The following is a 20,754-nucleotide window of genomic DNA, read 5'->3' as shown; positions in this document are numbered from 1 at the left end:
AGACGGCGTGTACCTCCTGAAAGTCATCAGGTGCGTTTTCTTCAATGTTTCAGCAGATATTTGCAATTTTGGTTTTACATTATGTAGATGGAGTCAGCCCAAAACAATACTGCTCATTATGTATTTCATGTGATGCCCATTGTCAATAGAAAGTGTCAGTTTGGTCTGCAGTCCAAACAAAATCATTTTTAAAGTAGATTTTTACATATCCAGTCAATAGAGCAGACCCACATCAGTCTAGTACTATATTTGTTTTATCTGTATTGGAAGGGACAGTAAAACATTAAAAATAAACAGTACTACAGCTGCACTGGCCCATGCTGGTTGCTACTGCCATGCAGCACTGTTGCTCAATCGCTGCTGGAGTATTGGTTATTGTTCATATTTTTATGTCCATATCAATAAATATTGATAAACAAATATCACACAAGACTAATTTGAGACCTCTAAGGAAATGGTCACATAAAATTCCACTTCCTGTGTAGTCTGGGGGAACAAACCTAGCCTCGCTCTTTAAGATTTGGCAGTCTACACACATGTTCTGTGCTAATGGAAAAGCAGAACCAACACATGGTTTTAGATGTAGATCCCTTGAGTCATATTCAAGCACCATGATGGGCTTCCTCACTCATTTGAAAACAAGAGAAGAAAAAACAAGCAACACACACCACAAAGCAAAGCAGAGTATACAAAGCATCTGGTAGTGGCTGTCATACTTGCTGGTCAAAAATTTGGTGATGTAAGCCCAATCTTTATTTTGTCTTAAGCAACCTTAGTTTAAAACACCTGCTGTCTAAAATTGTTAGAGTGTAGCACTATCTCTCTTTTTGCAAACACCGGGTGGATTTGACTCTAGCACACTTGCATGAGCCAACCTTGAAACATTGTGCACATGCGTGAATTTTTTCCCGCCTGTTGATAGCATCAGTTTCTGGGAAGCAGCAGTTGAGTGAGGTAGTGTATGGTGCTTGTGTAAGTTTTTCATTGCAAGTGAAATGACAGAACGACTGGAGGAACGCTACTGCATTAAATTTTGCCAGAAACTGGAAACTGCCAGGTGGAAACCATTCAGAAGATTCAGACGGCTTTTAGTGATGATGCTATGGGCTTCATGTAGATTAAGGAGTGGTACAACCGGTTTGAAATCTAAGAAGTGGTGAGAACCAGCAACTTTTCAACACATTCCATTATGATGAAAGATTAGGCCATGAAGAGACTTGACAAATTCCTGCCAAAGCTGCTGACAATGGAGCAAAAGCAATTTCACATTGAAGCCTCACAGGACATGCTGGCCTCCACAAACAGTGACCCTGACTTCATGAACACCATAATCACTGACAACGTGTACTGGGTGTACGGAAATGCTCTGGAAGCCAAATTCCAGTTGTCACAGTGAAAGCATTCAGCATCACAAGACCAAAGAAAGCCCGCCAAGTGTACAGCAATGTCAAAGTGATACTGGCTGTTTTCTTTGACTCAGTGTGATGCATCATGAGTATGCACCACAGGGTCAAACAATCACCAAAGGTCACCACTTTAGCTCTGAAGAAGTCTCCCGTAGTTGGAGAGGAAATGTTAGGAGAAAGTTTTATACATTGACCCCGACCTATTAGCCTGGAAGTCTGAAGTGAAATCACAAAACATTACTACAGGGATGTTCTCCATTGCCTACACGATGTTGTGTGGCACAAAAGACTGGGCTTGTGGTCAACAGGAAATTGGCACCACTGTCACGACAATGCTCCAGCAGATTCCTCACACTTGGTTCAGAATTTTTTGGCAAAAAAAAACAGATTCCTGTGCTTCAACAGGCTCCTTACTCTTCTGATATGGCGCCCCAGTGACTTGTGGCTATTCCCCAAACTCAAGAGGCTATTGAAAGGATGGCGATTTCAGACAAGAGGATGTTGTGGCAACAACGACAGCTGAGCTAAAGTCCTTTCCAAAAGATGCTTTTTTGGCATGCTTCCAACAATGGTGGCACTGCTGGGAGAAGTATGTGGAGTCACAAGGGGACTACTCTGAAGGTGATAGGAGACTGGAACACCCCTCAACCTAGGGTGAACTTCCCCTCCTTTCCAATCTTTCTCAATTCATTCATTCATTCATTCATTATGTACTGTAGCTCCCATCAAGAAGGAGAACCATCAAGGTTGTGGAATAAATGAAGGTATACTTTGACATAAGGCAAAGAGATCATAGAAACTTAATCTGTATACTGTATAAACAATAAACTATTACTAAACTGCACATATGCTTTTCATACTTACACCATTTACATTAGACCAAGTGAATTAGCAGGGACGCTGCTACCTCATAAAAGGCTGCTGCTTTCTCAGTTTTATGAAATAGCTGCTACTAGTAGCTTAATATGCATACTTGACAGCACAAAAAATGGCCATGGCTGGTATTTGAATTACCCACCATGTTACACAGGAGCCAAGTACATTACAGGCTTTACAGATCTGTTCACAAAAGTAACAAAACTTCTAACACACTCACAATTATGAGTGTTAACACCTTTCTGACACTTAGCATAAGGGCTTACCCTCTAAAAACATGCAAGAAAACTGTGCGACATCATTTGTAGGATTGCAAACCTAGTAAAGGCACTTGATTTTGTGACGAGGAGTCAAGTAAGAAGTATCTAAATGTCAGCAGCTGTATCATAATGCATTTGTAGCTCAGTGATAACATTGGTGGTCTGCCTGACAGTAATGTTTGGTTTGTATCTGGCTTAGTGCAACTTTTCACAGTATTATGAAAAGGAAAGTTGCTGCTCACCATATAGCAGAGATGCTGAGTCACAGATAGGCGCAAAAAAGACTGTCAAACAAAACTTTTGAGGAGGAGGCTGGGGAGGGTATGGGGATGGATAACAGGGTAGGGGTGGCAAATGGTAAAGTGCCACTTGTGTAGTGCTGGAATGGGAGCAGGGAAGGTGATAGGTGGGTAAAGGACGTTGACTGATGAAGGTTGAGGCCAGGAGGGTTATGGAAACATAGAATATATTGTAAGGAGAGTTCCCATCCGCACAGTTCATAAAAGCTGGTGTTGGTGTGAATGGTCCAGATGGTACAGGCTGTGTAGCAATCACTGAAATGAAGGACGAAGTGTTGGTCAGCATGGTCAGCAACAGGGTGCTCCAGCTGTTTCTTGGCCACAGTTTGTTGGTGGCCATTCCTGCAGGCCAACTGCTTGCTGGTTGTCATAGCCATATACAGTGCAGCACAGTGGTTACAGCTTAGCTTTTAGATCACATGACTGGTTTCACAGGTAGTCCTCCTGTTGGTGGGATAGGTGATGTTTGTGATCAGACTGGAGTAGGTGGTGGTGGGAGGCTGTATGGGACTGGTCTTGCATCTACCTCTATTACAGAGATGTGAGCCTTGAGGCAGGGGGTTGGGAGCAGGGGCTATGTTGTTTGAATGGACAAGGATATTGTATAGGTTTGGTGGGTGGTGGGAAGGATAGTGGGTAGGACATTCCTCATTTCAGGGCACGATGAGAGACTGTTGAAACCCTGGTGGACAATGTCTTTCAGTTGCTCTAGTCTTGGGTGGTACTGAGTCACAAGGTGAATATTCCCCTGTAGCCAGATGAAGGGACTTTGGGAGGTGGTGGGTGACTGGAGAGATAAAGCAAGGGAAGGTAATTACAGTCTGTGAAAACCTCAGTGAGAACCGTGGTATATTTCGAGAGGGACTGCTCATCACTACAGACGCAACTGCCATGGGTGGCAATTGTTGAAGTGGAGGTGGTGTTGATGGTTAGTAGATGTGGTATGGACAGAGGTACTGTTGTAGCCATCTTTGAGGTGGACAATAACATCGAGGAAGGTGGTCTGGTGGATAGAGGAGGATGAAGCAAACAGGGGAGAACGTGTGAAGGTGCTGGAGGAATGTGGGTAGGGTGTCCTTCAGATGTCGTCGCTGAATCTGAACTGTGTGAGAGGTTTGGAATTCTGGGTGGTTAAGAAAAAATTCATGGAGGTGTTACATGAATAGGTTGACATAGGATGGTGCCAAGCAGGTGCCCATAGCCGTACCCTGGATTTGTTTGAAGGGTGATATCTTCACAGGAGAAGTAATTGTGGGTGAGGATATAGTTGGTCATGGCCACTAGGAAGGAGGTTGTAGTTTTGGAATCCATTGGGCTCTGGGAAAGGTAGTGTTGAACAGTGGCAAGGCCATGGGTATTAGGGGTGTTAGTGTATAGGGGGGTGGTGTCAATTGTGACATGCAGGACACCATGCGGTAAAGGAATAGAAACTGTGGAGCATCAGTGGAGGAAATGGTTGGTATCTTTTATATGAGAGGGTAGGTTGTGAGTACCAGGCTGAAGATGTAGGTCTATAAGAGAAGAGATTCTCCGTTGGGGCACAGTAATTGGCCATAATTGGATGCCCTAGGTGGTTGGTTTTATGGACTTTAGGAAGCATGTAGAAGGTAGGTGTGTGGGGAGTGATAGGGGTGAAAGGAGAGATGGACTCTGGGGAGATGTTCTTGGATGGGCCTAGGATTTGAGGAAACACTGGAGATCATGTTCAACTTCTGGAATGGGATCACTGTGGCAGGGTTTGTAGGTGGATGAATCAGACAGCTGGCAGACTCCTTTTGCCAGGTAATCTTTGCAGTTGAAAACAATGGTGGTGGAGCCTTTGTCAGCAGGTAGGATTGTAAGGTTGGGATCAGTTTTTAGGTGAAGGATTGCGGTTCTCTCTGTAGATGTAGGATTAGCATACAAAGGTGGCATGCTGCACTACTTCCTGGAGGGCAAGAATTTCAATGTGTGATATGGGATCCAGGAGAGACTTTACCAGATGAGATGCGTTAGTCTCCCCTGATCCAGGGTTCTGGGTGGCTTTTCTGAACTGTGCCTTTTTACCTAAACCTCTACAGTCCTATTCCTTCACCTCTCTTCCTTCCCCTTCAACTCTTCTGCCAGAAGAAGAAGCCACTGGCTCTGAAAGCTTGTAAAAGTTAAACACTTTTGTGCGTGTGTTCCCCTGCCACGGCTTGGTGAGTAGATTTTTGATCTATCAATAAATTATTATTTCTGTTATTATAAAAATTCTCTCTTATTTATGCCATTTGTTCAAAGGAAATTATACATACAGTATTATGTGCTTTATTGTACATGATACATAACTAATTCTTTTTTACTAGGAAGCTATCTATAGTCATTTGTTTCTGCTTATGATTCAACACTTGGCGAAGACGTGACACAGCATATTGTCAAATAAATTTGTAGTGCGTGTAGCCACTGCTTTATTGGGGTGATGATTTTTCAATGTACAGTGCACCTGATTCCCATGCTTTCAGTACTGCACCAGAAGGTTGCTGCTTTGCTGTTACCACCTGCTGTATGTGTGTGTGTGTGTAGCTATCCTTTTCATAATATTGTTACATTCCTCCCAGGTTTTCCATTGTTTTATCTTTAAGACACATAATTTTCATTGTTCAAAAACATTCTGTAAGGATAATCTTGGTGTTCACCCATGACCATCTTGTAGACATCTGTTTAAGGAGTTACCAATTTTGACTATGTTGCTTCTTTATTTCATCATGAAGTTTGTTGTAAATGTCCCATTACATTTAAAAGGAATGATGATGTACATAATAACAACAGAAGAGAAAATAACATTGATTATTTCATATTAAGGTAGCCTTTAGCACAGAAAGGGCTGCACAATGCTGACACTAAAATTGTGAGCTCTTGCGCAATGATATAAAATGTCTGACAGTCAGCAAAGCTAAATCTGAAAACAAACTGAAGAGATTTCTGTTTGACAACTCCTGTTTGATAGAATAATTTTTATTTATGTAAAATGTCAAAGAAAGATGTAAACAACCATATAAAAGTCAACACATTTACATGTGAATGTATAATATTAATGTAAAATGTCTCATTCCATATCATTATGATTAATCATACAAATTGTCCATGTAAAATAAAACTAACCAACCTAGTAACCAACTGTGTAATTATTATATGTATATTATTCAACCAGTATTTACTGAAACTGCACACAACATTGTAACTGCATAGGCGTTGTGAGCATATTAATTCTTGGTAGTCTCCTCAGGTTTGCTGCCAGGTACTAAAATCTAGATCACTCATTATTTCAGCAATGTATCTGTCCATCTTCAGGAGAAATGCTGCTGCTAAGTCCTGCTGAACACTGAATTTAGTGGGACTCAGCAGCAACAAAGGCACCATCTCTCCTGAAGATGGGGGATCAGGTGGATCACCAAAATGTTAATTTACATTGATTTTAGGATCTGGCAGCAAACCTCAGCAGACTACCCACAAATAACATTTTCAGGTAAAATTTGTCAGTCAGTCATTGTATTATTAAAGTGTTGTTATACAACATTAAGTGCTTCAAAATGTATAGACGAAGCCTGATGTGACTTACAAGAATAACTGAAAATACTGACCAGGTAATAATTTGTTGGGATCCACAGGATCACTTAGTTCAGTCTTCTGCCCTTTTAAGGTGATCTTTGGCAGAGCATCAACTATCTTCTGAAACTCCTCATGAACATCACCTTCCTATGCAAAAGAAGGACTATGTTAGTTGATGAAATCATATTTAACTTAATAACAAGAAATAATGGATAACTCGTGAAGATGGTAAGCATTACATGGACACAATACTTTTAAGAGTGTACATTTCAGTTTGAGAGCAACAGAGGGGCATGTAGGCAAATGTTTAATAAATTAAATATCTTACCTCAACAAATATCCCAAGGACACCTAATCCATCTGGTTGCCTAGCTGCTTCACTGAAGCTTTGGTATTTGCTTATGTTCCAGTGTACAAGATGCAACTGTCAACAAAAAAGTTTTTTTTTTGGCAATGTTGAGCTGGTGGTATAGAGTAAGTTATGATTGGATGACTCAATTTCATGCATAATAATGCAAGATTAATGCTTTTATGAAACAAGTAATTAATTAATTATGAATATTATACATTTCTCCATCATCATAAATTGTGTGATGATGCAATCATTTTCAATCACTAAGGCAGGTGATGATTGAACGAGTAGTGAATGAAGTACTGTTCATTCAACTGCTTTGGCTGCTTTACAATGAATCTATTTATTTATTTTATTGATCCATCCGTTGACAATGAATGTTGTATGGATGTTGTCAAGGGTACATGTAAGCCATTTCAAAGAAATGGGACACAAACAATATATACATAAAAAAGTACAAAACAAAATAATACAGTGAAGTTAATAATAATACAATGAAATTAATGTAGTCTATATACATCACTGCTTGTTATTTTAAATGCATAGTCTGTTTTTCATAAGGCTTTAATTTTCTCCTCCCTTAACGGCAAGTCCTCATATACACAACACTGCTTAAGTATATATTTACATCACACAACAGCTGTCCTTTAAGTATGTAAATGTAATGAATGATTAGGCACAGATAGAGTTTTCCATTTTGCCTTTATAAATATCATCAGAAAGAATACATAGTCATATACAGAATAAAAACATTGATCTACTAGAAATTTTTTAAATTCTATTTTAAATTTGTTATCATCATCTAACTGCCTGATGTTGACTGGCAGTGCGTTGTACAGTTTTGCACCAATATGGCTCACATGCCTTTGTGTTTTCGTTCTTTTTGTTCGCCGAGTATGGAGTGCTGAGCTATTACGGGTATTGTAGTTATGAAAGTCGGTATTTGTCTGAAAATCTGCAATGTGGGTCCTGACATACAAAACACATCTGTATAGGTATAATGAAGGTACAGTAAGTATTCTAAGCTTTTTGAATATGGGTTTGCAGTGTGTCTGTGGATAACTGTGAGTTATTATTCGGATGGTCCTCTTCTACAACAAAAAATTTGTTTTAGGTGCCCTGTTGTGGAACCCCAAAATATTATTCCGTATGTGGCCAGAGATTAAAAATAGCCGAAATATGCCATTCTGGCACCCTCTGAGGTACAAACATTTGCAATAATTCTGAGGGCAATAATTCTGACATTAGGTTACATGGTGTCTTATTTTGTTCCTAATAATACATGCTTATATGGTGACACGCAACTTTGAGGCAATCAGTTTGAATCCTCATAGTAGAAGGAATTTTTGTCATTAGTATCTGGCTAGAAACAAGAGGGGTCATGGTGTTAAGTTGTTGATCACCTTATTTTATGCCAATTCCTGGATTAAATCCCAAACTTCACTACAGTGTCTCAAAATGAGAGACTGTTCATTTCCTCACTCGCACTCCCACACACACCATTATGCAACATAAATATGACAACTTTATACCACATGCACATTTGTTACAATTGTCTATACGGACAACAGCTAAACTTAAGAGACAGTGCTCACACAATGTGTGGAAAGGGGCCTTTGTCACAGGGGAAGCAAACCATTCTAATCAGGTGGCTGAGCCTACCAAAGTTTCCCAGTCAAGAATCCCATATGACCTTATTCTCATTGGCATCAGAACCATAGATGAAATGTGATTTTGGTAAACATTTTTGGAAAGCAGTGATCAATTAATTGTTATACTTTGACTAAAGTTTAGTCTTGATCACATCATGTATGTTTTAATATATAGGTAACCGGTTTCGGTTCTTTCTACAAAACCATCATCAGACCTGTGGATAAATTTTAAGAAATACTAGATACCAATCTTTAAATAAAATGAAAGTGTCTAATGATGTTAAAATTTAACAAGATAAAATAAAATTAATTATACCCATGGCTCCCTTAGGATGGTAGGCGGAGCTCTCCTCGCTGCTACGCAGTCAACTGATGGTTATGAGTGCTGAGCACGAGCTTAAATATGCAGAGGCTCCGCCTACTTCCTGTCACACTACTTCACAACTGCCAATCAGCGTTCATAATATGACGCCATCGTCAAAGTATAAAAGTAGGAAATACACTAATAACATAAAATTGATTCATTTAAATGTCTGATTAACAGATAGTTAGTATGTCTACAGCTTATTTAAATTTTAGATAAAAATAGTGAACTACGATGTGTAATAGTTGTGCCCTCTATGGGCAACCTTAATACTACACTCCTGGAAATTGAAATAAGAACACCGTGAATTCATTGTCCCAGGAAGGGGAAACCTTATTGACACATTCCTGGGGTCAGATACATCACATGATCACACTGACAGAACCACAGGCACACAGACACAGGCAACAGAGCATGCACAATGTCGGCACTAGTACAGTGTATATCCACCTTTCGCAGCAATGCAGGCTGCTATTCTCCCATGGAGACGATCGTAGAGATGCTGGATGTAGTCCTGTGGAACGGCTTGCCATGCCATTTCCACCTGGCGCCTCAGTTGGACCAGCGTTCGTGCTGAACGTGCAGACCGCGTGAGACGACGCTTCATCCAGTCCCAAACATGCTCAATGGGGGACAGATCCGGAGATTTTGCTGGCCAGGGTAGTTGACTTACACCTTCTAGAGCACGTTAGGTGGCACGGGATACATGCGGACGTGCATTGTCCTGTTGGAACAGCAAGTTCCCTTGCCGGTCTAGGAATGGTAGAACGATGGGTTCGATGACGGTTTGGATGTACCGTGCACTATTCAGTGTCCCCTCGACGATCACCAGTGGTGTACGGCCAGTGTAGGAGATCGCTCCCCACACCATGATGCCGGGTGTTGGCCCTGTGTGCCTCAGTCGTATGCAGTCCTGATTGTGGCACTCACCTGCACGGCGCCAAACACGCATACGACCATCATTGGCACCAAGGCAGAAGCGACTCTCATCGCTGAAGACGACACGTCTCCATTCGTCCATCCATTCACGCCTGTCGCGACACCACTGGAGGCGGGCTGCACCATGTTGGGGCGTGAGCGGAAGACGGCCTAATGGTGTGTGGGACCGTAGCCCAGCTTCATGGAGACGGTTGCGAATGGTCCTCGCCGATACCCCCGGAGCAACAGTGTCCCTAATTTGCTGGGAAGTGGCGGTGCGGTCCCCTACGGCACTGCGTAGGATCCTACGGTCTTGGCGTGCATCCGTGCGTCGCTGCGGTCCGGTCCCAGGTCGACAGGCACGTGCACCTTCCGCCGACCACTGGCGACAACATCGATGTACTGTGGAGACCTCACGCCCCACGTGTCGAGCAATTCGGCGGTACGTCCACCCGGCCTCCCGCATGCCCACTATACGCCCTCGCTCAAAGTCCGTCAACTGCACATACGGTTCACGTCCACGCTGTCGCGGCATGCTACCAGTGTTAAAGACTGCGATGGAGCTCCGTATGCCACGGCAAACTGGCTGACACTGACGGCGGCGGTGCACAAATGCTGCGCAGCTAGCGCCATTCGACGGCCAACACCGCGGTTCCTGGTGTGTCCGCTGTGCCGTGCGTGTGATCATTGCTTGTACAGCCCTCTCGCAGTGTCCGGAGCAAGAATGGTGGGTCTGACACACCGGTGTCAATGTGTTCTTTTTTCCATTTCCAGGAGTGTATTACAGTGCCAGTTACATCAAAGATGTGACAGTCCTTGGCGTTGTGGTATATATCGATTATACCGAGTCGCCTACATCACAATTGCATCTTTGTTGGATGCTACAGAATCGTTTTATTTTAACTGTAGTTTTTATAGCAATATTCTTTATAGCAGTAGGGTAGCAGCCACGAGTACATTCCACATTATGTATATCTGAATAACTGATGAGACTGCTGATTAAATGTTTTTAAAATCATCGATCTAATAGTTTTTATAACAATCAATGTCAATTTAATAATTTTTTTTATATATATGTAGTGCAGCATATTTTACATACATTGCTTTTGCCATGGGTATAAATAGTCTTATATTTTTAAAAAACAAAAGAGTAGATGCTTTTATTATAAAATTTCGTCAAAAAGGTCATAATAATATTTTTCGCGAAAATCTAATTGTTCATTGAGCAGCATTGATGATTTGGTTTTCAAATGAGCATATATCTTGATTTCTTCTAGGATATTCATAAGTAAGCCTTTATTTGCATAATGAAGAACTTGTAAATTCTGTTCTACTGTCCCCTCAGCATGATTATTGAATGCTATATGATGGCCAAATACAGACTTCGTTCGTGAGGTACCCGACGTATGTTCTTTGTACCTTACTGCAAAATTTCGACCTGTTTGGCCGATATATATTTTCTCACAGTCTCTACATTGGATCTTGTACACTCCTGATCTGGTAGATTTTCCATTATCTTTACTTACGGTACGTCTTAATTTTTGTTGTAAAGTATTGTCAGTTGTAAATGCTATTGCTATTCCAGAATTTTTGAATAAATTAGTAATTCTATCTGATATGTTTCCCATATAGGTCATCTTCATATATTTTGGATTACCTATTAGTGGAGTACTTTGTGATTGTTGTACTTTATTAAAAATGATATCTACCTGTCATGTGTCGAAAGAGTTGGTTTTTGCAATTTGTTTTAACATCGTCATTTCCTTTTTGATCTCATTAGCTTCTAGCGCTAATTTTAGTATTCGGTATATCATGGACTTAAAAATTGCTTTTTTTATACTTGTCAGGATGACATGATGTGGCATTAATAATATCAGTGGTTGTAAGTTTCCTGTATATGGTGAATAAATGTTTCCCATTGTTATTAGTTACAGTGAGATCTAGGTAGTTAATAGATTTTCGATTTTCATGCTCAACTGTAAATTGTAACTTTGGATGCATAGAATTTAATTTTATAGCAAGTTTCTCAATTTCATCTTTTGAACCATTATAAAGTGATAATGTATCATCTACATATCGCTTGTAATATATGATTTTATTTGCAATATCAGGGTTATTTTTCAGGAATTGCGTCTCAATGTGGTCCACGAAAATGTCTGCAACTGTCCCAGCCAAAGAATTTCCCATTGCTAAGCCATCTTTCTGACAATAGATTTTAGTATTAAAAGAGAAATAATTGTCATCTAAAGTGCATTCAAGCAGTTCTATAAATTCGATTATTTCGTCTTTAGTCATATTTTAGTATTGTATTAAGTTATCCCTAATTATATTAATCGTCTCATTAATGGGTATATTTGTATATAAGGCGAAACTTGCACTAGTTGGAATGTCTATATTGTGGATTTGTTGTGCTAGTTCTTAACTGTTTTTGATACTGAAATTGCTGTCATATGTATAGAATGCTTTCAAAATTTTATTAAGTTTCAAATTTAGTTTATATGAAGGACTACTTTTGTAGTTGACAATAGGTCGTATAGATTTCTCTTTTTTATGCAGTTTAATCTGTGATCTTAATTTAGGTATTTGGGGATGTCGCTACTTGACAAAGGCTTAAAATATAACTTAACTCCCCCACTAAATAATACGAATGTTAAACACATAATTGCTGATGTTATAGCAACAAGCAAAATATCGAAAATAAATAAACCCAAAGCACGTAAGATAGCCTTAAAAAGGAAGGATTTAATTTTAAAAGAGAAAAATAAACTGCATAGAAAAACTGAAGATAAAACACTTAAAAATATCAATAATAAACTACTAGCAGAGAAAGCAATTGTGGTAAAGGCCGATAAAGGAAATACCCTTGTTATTATTAAAGAAGACGATTATATATTTAATACACTCTCATTTTTTAATGAAAATGGGATCGTTGAAGTAACTAAAGGCCCAACTCCAAAGTTCCAGTTAAAGATCAAGAAATTAGTCGATGAAAATAATCACCTCTTGACTCCTGAAGAAAAGAATATGATGAAAAATATGAATCCCCAAATACCTAAATTAAGATCACAGATTAAACTGCATAAAAAAGAGAAATCTATACGACCTATTGTCAACTACAAAAGTAGTCCTTCATATAAACTAAATATGAAACTTAATAAAATTTTGAAAGCATTCTATACATATGACAGCAATTTCAGTATCAAAAACAGTTATGAACTAGCACAACAAATCCACAATATAGACATTCCAACTAGTGCAAGTTTCGCCTCATGGGACATTAAAAATTTATATACATATATACCCATTATGGAGACGATTAATATAATTAGGGATAACTTAATACGATACTAAAATATGACTAAAGACGAAATAATCGAATTTATAGAACTGCTTGAATTCACTTTAGATGACAATTATTTCTCTTTTAATACTAAAATCTATTGTCAGAAAGATGGCTTAGCAATGGGAAATTCTTTGGCTGGGACAGTTGCAGACATTTTCGTGGACCACATTGAGACGCAATTCCTGAAAAATAACCCTGATATCGCAAATAAAATTATATATTACAAGCGATATGTAGATGATACATTATTACTTTATAATGGTTCAAAAGATGAAATTGAGAAACTTGCTATAAAATTAAATTCTATGCATCCAAAGTTACAATTTACAGTTGAGCATGAAAATCGAAAATCTATTAACTACCTAGATCTCACTATAACTAATAACAATGGGAAACATTTATTCACCATATACAGGAAACCTACAACCACTGATGTTATTATTAATGCCACATCATGTCATCCTGACAAGTATAAAAAAGCATTTTTTAAGTCCATGATATACCGAATACTAAAATTAGCGCTAGAAGCTAATGAGATCAAAAAGGAAATGACGATCTTAAAACAAATTGCAAAAACCAACTCTTTCGACACATGACAGGTAGATATCATTTTTAATAAAGTACAACAATCACAAAGTACTCCACTAATAGGTAATCCAAAATATATGAAGATGACCTATATGGGAAACATATCAGATAGAATTACTAATTTATTCAAAAATTCTGGAATAACAATAGCATTTACAACTGACAATACTTTACAACAAAAATTAAGACGTACCGTAAGTAAAGATAATGGAAAATCTACCAGATCAGGAGTGTACAAGATCCAATGTAGAGACTGTGAGAAAATATATATCGGCCAAACAGGTCGAAATTTTGCAGTAAGGTACAAAGAACATACGTCGGGTACCTCACGAACGAAGTCTGTATTTGGCCATCATATAGCATTCAATAATCATGCTGAGGGGACAGCAGAACAGAATTTACAAATTCTTCATTATGCAAATAAAGGCTTACTTATGAATATCCTAGAAGAAATCGAGATATATGCTCATTTGAAAACCAAATCATCAATGCTGCTCAATGAACAATTAGATTTTCGCGAAAATATTATTATGACCTTTTTGACGAAATTTTATAATAAAAGCATCTACTCTTTTGTTTTTTAAAAATATAAGACTATTTATACCCATGGCAAAAGCAATGTATGTAAAATATGCTGCACAACATATACATATAAAAAATTATTAAATTGACATTGATTGTTATAAAAACTATTAGATCGATGATTTTAAAAACATTTAATCAGCAGTCTCATCAGTTATTCAGATATACATAATGTGGAATGTACTCGTGGCTGCTACCCTACTGCTATAAAGAATATTGCTATAAAAACTACAGTTAAAATAAAACGATTCTGTAGCATCCAACAAAGATGCAATTGTGATGTAGGCGACTCGGTATAATCGATATATACCACAACGCCAAAGACTGTCACATCTTTGATGTAACTGGCACTGTAATAGTATTAAGGTTGCCCATAGAGGGCACAACTATTACACATCGTAGTTCACTATTTTTATCTAAAATTTAAATAAGCTGTAGACATACTAACTATCTGTTAATCAGACATTTAAATGAATCAATTTTATGTTATTAGTGTATTTCCTACTTTTATACTTTGACGATAGCGTCATATTATGAACGCTGATTGGCAGTTGTGAAGTAGTGTGACAGGAAGTAGGCGGAGCCTCTGCATATTTAAGCTCGTGCTCAGCACTCATAACCATCAGTTGACTGCGTAGCGGCGAGGAGAGCTCCGCCTACCATCCTAAGGGAGCCATGGGTATAATTTATTTTATTTTATCTTGTTAAATTTTGACATCATTAGACACTTTCATTTTATTTAAAGATTGGTATCTAGTATTTCTTAAAATTTATCCACAGGTCTGATGATGGTTTTGTAGAAAGAACCGAAACTGGTTACCTATATTATTAAAACATCCATGATGTGATCAAGACTGTACTTTAGTCAAAATATGAAATGTGATTGACAGAATCCATATCAATATCAGACAACATTTTAAACACTAATTACAATAAAATAAAGAAAATGACAGAAGCTGATTGCATTTAAGTGCCATTTCTGGGAAAGTAAACCTGTCCTGGATCGAACCCCCTCTGGAATTAATGGTGAGGATAGTTGAGCTGGCCATCCTAAATGTAGTTTTAGGTGATTCCCCCACATCCAGCTAGGTAAATGTTGGAATGGTGCCCTTGTGCCACATTGGATACATGCTATACAAACAGATATAAAATGTCCCCACACTCAAACATGAGATTTACACAGACCAATAGGATACCGGTACACAAATTCTGTTTTGGGGGAGTGGTGACATCAGGAAAGGCATCTGGCCACATACTGTCACTAACACTGCCAAAATCCATATAACAATTCCCTAGAGTAGCTGGAACAGGGAAGAAAGAAGAATAAGAAGAAGACTATGAAGTGCAATTCTGCTATCTTAACCTGTTTGTTTTGCAAATATGTTACACAATAATTGAAGTAACTTTTTTAGATGCACATATACTTGCATCATTCTAAATCTATTGTAACAATTTGGCTGATTTCACATTTTAAAAAATAAATAAACTAAAAGAACAATACTGCAGTTTATGTGACAATGAACATACAATCACTAGCATTACTGACTGATCTTAACTAAGTGAACAGTTACCACAATACAGTTATTCAATAATTATAAGATCAGTTTTATGTTTGTGACATTCAACGGGATGCGCAAGTGAGAGCTCAGGAAGACGTGTTACCTCGCCTGCATATCCACGACCATCGACTGTGTGCTCTGAGCAGCCCCAGTGGCAGTGGAACTGCTCAAGTACATAGGTATCTGCCAGAGGTCCTCCTCTGAGCTCTGAAACACAAACACACTTATATTCAAGATTTTTTTCCTTCTATGCAATAAGAGAGACTGAAAACTGATGCGTGCACATGGGCTTTGCTTACTCTAAGGACATCTACCATGACATTGAGTGCATGTTCCCATTTGATTGGTGGCCATTAATGGCGTATTGCACTGGAAATCTTTTGAGTAAAACCCTGTACTTTGACAAATGTTTTGTCAGATATTCTACAGTGCCACTTAATCTGTCATTCACCTGAAGAAAATCTGTTAATCAAACCAGTTATCCCCAGATTGAGTATTACTATGTGACTATAATTTAGTGGTCTCAGGGCATTTTCATTAGACAAAAGTTACCTTATTACATTAGACATATCATATAGAGCTGTATATTTGTTTAGTTTTAGAATTATTTTACATTAATACAGATATAAAAATAATACAATATCACTGGAAGCCTCCCAGGGATGAGTGTCTGCTGCTAATCTTACAGAATACTGTAGATATCATCGTTTGCCAATTTAGCCACATGTAACATGACTCCATACACTAGGCTTATTCTGTGTGCTGTCTGTTTCCTACAGTGTGGAGGGAAAGTAAAACGTTTGTCATGCTGAGTGACTTAGTGGAGATTCTACGTTGTTTATCATCAAAATATTCGTTTTTCTGTCTCTGTTCTGATGATGAATGTGTGGCCTGCAATATAAATAGAAACAGCTGATTGTGGATTTGACATTTTATTTGCAACTGATTGAAAGTGTTGTGTGAGAAACCCAACCTAAACCTAATGAAAACCAAGTTCCTGAAAAAGCTCAAAACATAGGAGCTATGCAAATTAAGAAACAAACCACTGCACAAATTATAAATGGAGATCATAATGCAATCAGTTATTTTCAATCCAGGGTGATTTGAAATATGAATATGGCATGTGAGACTTCCTTTGACTGATGACCACCTTACAAGAATTTAGACAAAAGTGACACCAGAAACAAAACAAAAATGACTGAATTAGAATTGTGAAGTATCACAGACATATCCTCAAACTCAGCCTAATGAATTGTTTTTAGCCACTTCTGACAAAAAAAAAATCATAAATAAGTCTAAAATTTAACCATATAAAAACACGAAAGATGAAACCCAGAGAACAACAGTATAACTGAAGAGTAACACAGCATCAGGTGGAGACTTTGTGCTTACAGAATTTTTCCTGTATGCAGGGGAACTATTAGTCAGTTAACTGGAAGTATTGTTTGACAAGAATCAAAATCAAATGAACATTTTAAAGTTTATAACCTATTTTCCCACTTGAAGAGTATTAATCAGTGACATATTAGCATGTTGCTTTTGCTAATAAACAGGCTTATCTAAAGTTTTCAGACTTTTTTATTTATTCCAGATTCTTAGCTTTCAGGGTGAGACTCATGTAACTGGTATAGGCCAAAAAATATCTGTTCTGAATATTTTGATGTTTCTCTTATAATTCATTGCACGTAATGAATTTAACCATATGGGAATTTAATCATATAGGAGATGCAATCTCTGTTAAACTGAAAATGTGGAATCTGCATTCATATTTATTTATTTATTTGTCCATATAAATCTCTTTTTAAGTACATATTTTGTACACATACTGATAACATAAGAAGATGTACTTTGCACATTTGATCTGCCACAAAATGGACTTCAGTTGCGTGATATCCCCAGGAATTGGTTACTTCTGGAGCACTTCAACGTGGGTGGACATGAAGAGAATGACAGAGGTGCTAAAGATATGGCCTAAGTATTCATAATTATCAAGATTGAAGTGCAAGTTTACCTTCTGGAACACCAAAAACAAGGCCCATAAAGCGGCAGTTTTCCCTGTGATCAAGATGTCATCAAGATAAGTGGCCTCAAGTCATCGAGTAAAACAGAAGTAATATCTGGCGTTCCCCAAGGAAGTGTTATAGGCCCTCTATTGTTCCTGGTCTATATTAACGACATAGGAGACAATCTGAGTAGCCATCTTAGATTGTTTGCGGATGATGCTGTCATTTACCATCTTGTAAAGTCATCAGATGATCAAAACGACTTGCAAAATGATTATAGATAAGGTATCTGTATGGTGCGAAAAGTGGTAATTGACCCTGAATAAAGAAAAGTGTAAATTTATCCACATGACTACTAAAAGAAACCCACTAAATTTAGATTACGCGGGAAGTCAGACAAATCTGAAGGCTGTAAATTTAACTAAATACTTAGGGATTACAATTATAAATAACCTAAATTGGAACAATCACATAGATAATGTTGTGGGTAGAGCAAACCAAAGATTGCGATTCATTGGCTGAACGCTTAGAAGGTGCAATTGGTCTACTAAAGAGACTGGTTACACCATGCTTGTCCACCCTATTCTAGAGTATTGCGTGTGCGGTGTGGGATCTGCATCAGGTGGGACTGACTGATGACATCGAAAAAGTTCAAAGAAGGGCAGCACTGTTCCTCACAAGCGTCTTCTAACCAAACTGCGTGCCTACGGAGTATCGCCTCAGTTGTGTGACTGGATTCATGATTTCCTGTCAGCAAGGTCACAGTTCGTAATAATAGACGGAAAGTCATTGAGTAAACAGAAAATATTATCGCAAAATAGGGAAATAGTGCCACAGACATGATACGTGAATTGGATTGGAACTCATTAAAACAAAGGCGTTTTTCGTTGCGACGGAATCTTCTCATGATATTTCAGTCACCAGTTTTCTCCTCCGATTGCGAAAACATTCTCTTGGCACCCACCTACATAGGGAGACACGATCATCACGATAAAATAAGAAATCAGGGCTCGCACCGAGAGTGGAACGGTAGAGAGACAGCTTGAAGGTGGTTCATTGAACCCTCTGCCAGACACTTTATTGTGAATATCACAATAATCACGTAGATGTAGAGAGTTATTCCTTCTCATTTTACTGATGATACTTGCTGCATATCTATTAGTTTCAGTTTTTATTGCTTTCATAATTTCGTCTGTCATAAAAACACTGAAACAATCTTAAGCACCTGAGTTTCCGTTTATCTGTGCAGTAACTCCACTATGTTCCCAAAAACAGGAGCATGCGGCAAAACATCGTCTTCTGTCCACACTGTACCTTCGTCTTCATTTCGGGAGCGCCGTACCTTTTTGGGTGGCGGAGGAGTTTCAAATTCGGCGGCAGTTTTACGGCGTTTTTCTTGTTCACTTATTTCATCAGCATCGCTATTCTCTGCAAATTACGATGTATGTATCTTAGCAGTGTTGCCTGTTATATACACGTAAAGAGAAAATCAAATAAAATCTCAGTAAATATATATTTTTCACTTCGGCAACTTATCAGTAGTAAATGTTTCATCATTATCTGAAGCACTACCCCATTCTTCAATATCTCCTTCAGAATCAGAATCGTCTTCTTATAAAAGAGCTTAAATATCTTCATCCTAATTCGCTTAGAAAACGATCTTGCACACTTGCTGAAACTAGATACACATGCAAAAAACGCAGGAATTTTCGTAGTCGAAATTCAAGCTACACACACGCAAAAAGTGCGAGAAACACTCAACAGACGGCAGCATATGATGCAGGAAGCTCGACGGGCACAATAACATGCGACGGGAAACTCTACCAACTTAGAAGGCAGTGAAAAATCAGCAGTTGACTGCCTCCCGAGTCACACTCAGGCGCAGGCCGCTCAGCAATAGCAGTAAGCCCGAGTCAGCACTTGGGCGCCGCCACGAAAGTGTTAATATTGTACTTGCCACATGTAAACTATAGTGTTAGGTTACTACACTGTAACAATCTCATTACAGGACATCTATTGAGTGTCATAGCTGTTTATCGGCGTATAAATTATAGTACTTGATACTCAGTTTGGCCATAAACTGTATGTTATCTCATATCAAAGTGCATTTAAAGTATTTGGACTGTAAATCTGATGTGGGCTACATCATTTAAAACAGCCTACACTTTTCATCCAGATTCGACAGAGTCACAGCTACCGAGTGCATATTAGCACAGGTAGATACAACTACACTTCACGTTCCCTTTCTTTATTTCCTGCATACTCTTCTATAGATCCAATGAAATAACTTCGATACTGACAGATTACAGGGGTGTTGCTGATGTGCCGACAGCCTCTCTTTACAAGGCTTTGCTTCAACTTGAAACGCAGAGCACATGTGCAATTCAGAAAGAACTGAGTGGGTAACAGCTGGCGCCTACCATCAGTCTCTCTGAAAGATCAATCATAAATTTATTTTAACCCATAGTATAATTAAAATAACTTGCGACTTTTTATGTTTAGTTCATATTAGGAGACATGGCGTTGACACAGTCCTTCTAATGGTGAGCCAGACTCCTCTCCCACACTACTGATTGTTTTGTTGGTGTAGTACTGTCTGTTGCCAGTCTACCAATAAGTAGGCACACCTTCTGTCACCCATGCAACATAACATGTGTTGTGCACTCAGTGAGTGCTGACAACAACTCACTCTCCCTCCCTCCCCCCCCCCCCCCCCCACCTCACTGTTTTTTTAATCATACTCATAAGTCCAGGTTATCCTCATATTATGTTCACAACTTTTATACTCAAGTAATTCCAAAACTGTACCAGATAAAGACAACTGACTTCCAACATGCGACATGATAGCTTGTAAATTTTTTACATTCTTTTTGTTTTCCAGGTGCTGCAGATTTGCTGAAAAAGTCAGTACCACAGGAAAAAGCTGAGTATCTAGCCTGATTCAATGAGCCAAATTGTGATAACTCAAATGTAATGAAACTG

General features: G+C 38.5%; 1 protein-coding gene across 1 annotated transcript in view; it reads right to left on the bottom strand.

Annotated features, from left to right (window-relative positions):
- LOC126416140 (carbonic anhydrase 13-like) overlaps window positions 1–20,754 on the bottom strand; it is a 259,981-nt gene that overhangs the window by 14,883 nt on the left and 224,344 nt on the right. The window contains exons 3-5 of the mRNA XM_050083689.1: window positions 15,873–15,976; window positions 6,740–6,835; window positions 6,444–6,558 (exon numbers count right to left, since the gene is read on the bottom strand). Coding sequence (XP_049939646.1) covers window positions 6,444–6,558; window positions 6,740–6,835; window positions 15,873–15,976 — 315 coding nt within the window. The remainder of the gene's footprint in view (window positions 1–6,443; window positions 6,559–6,739; window positions 6,836–15,872; window positions 15,977–20,754) is intronic.

This window comes from Schistocerca serialis, chromosome 1 (assembly GCF_023864345.2).
Source record: "Schistocerca serialis cubense isolate TAMUIC-IGC-003099 chromosome 1, iqSchSeri2.2, whole genome shotgun sequence".
Taxonomy (NCBI): domain Eukaryota; kingdom Metazoa; phylum Arthropoda; class Insecta; order Orthoptera; family Acrididae; genus Schistocerca; species Schistocerca serialis.
This window is presented reverse-complemented; position numbering and strand designations above follow the sequence as displayed.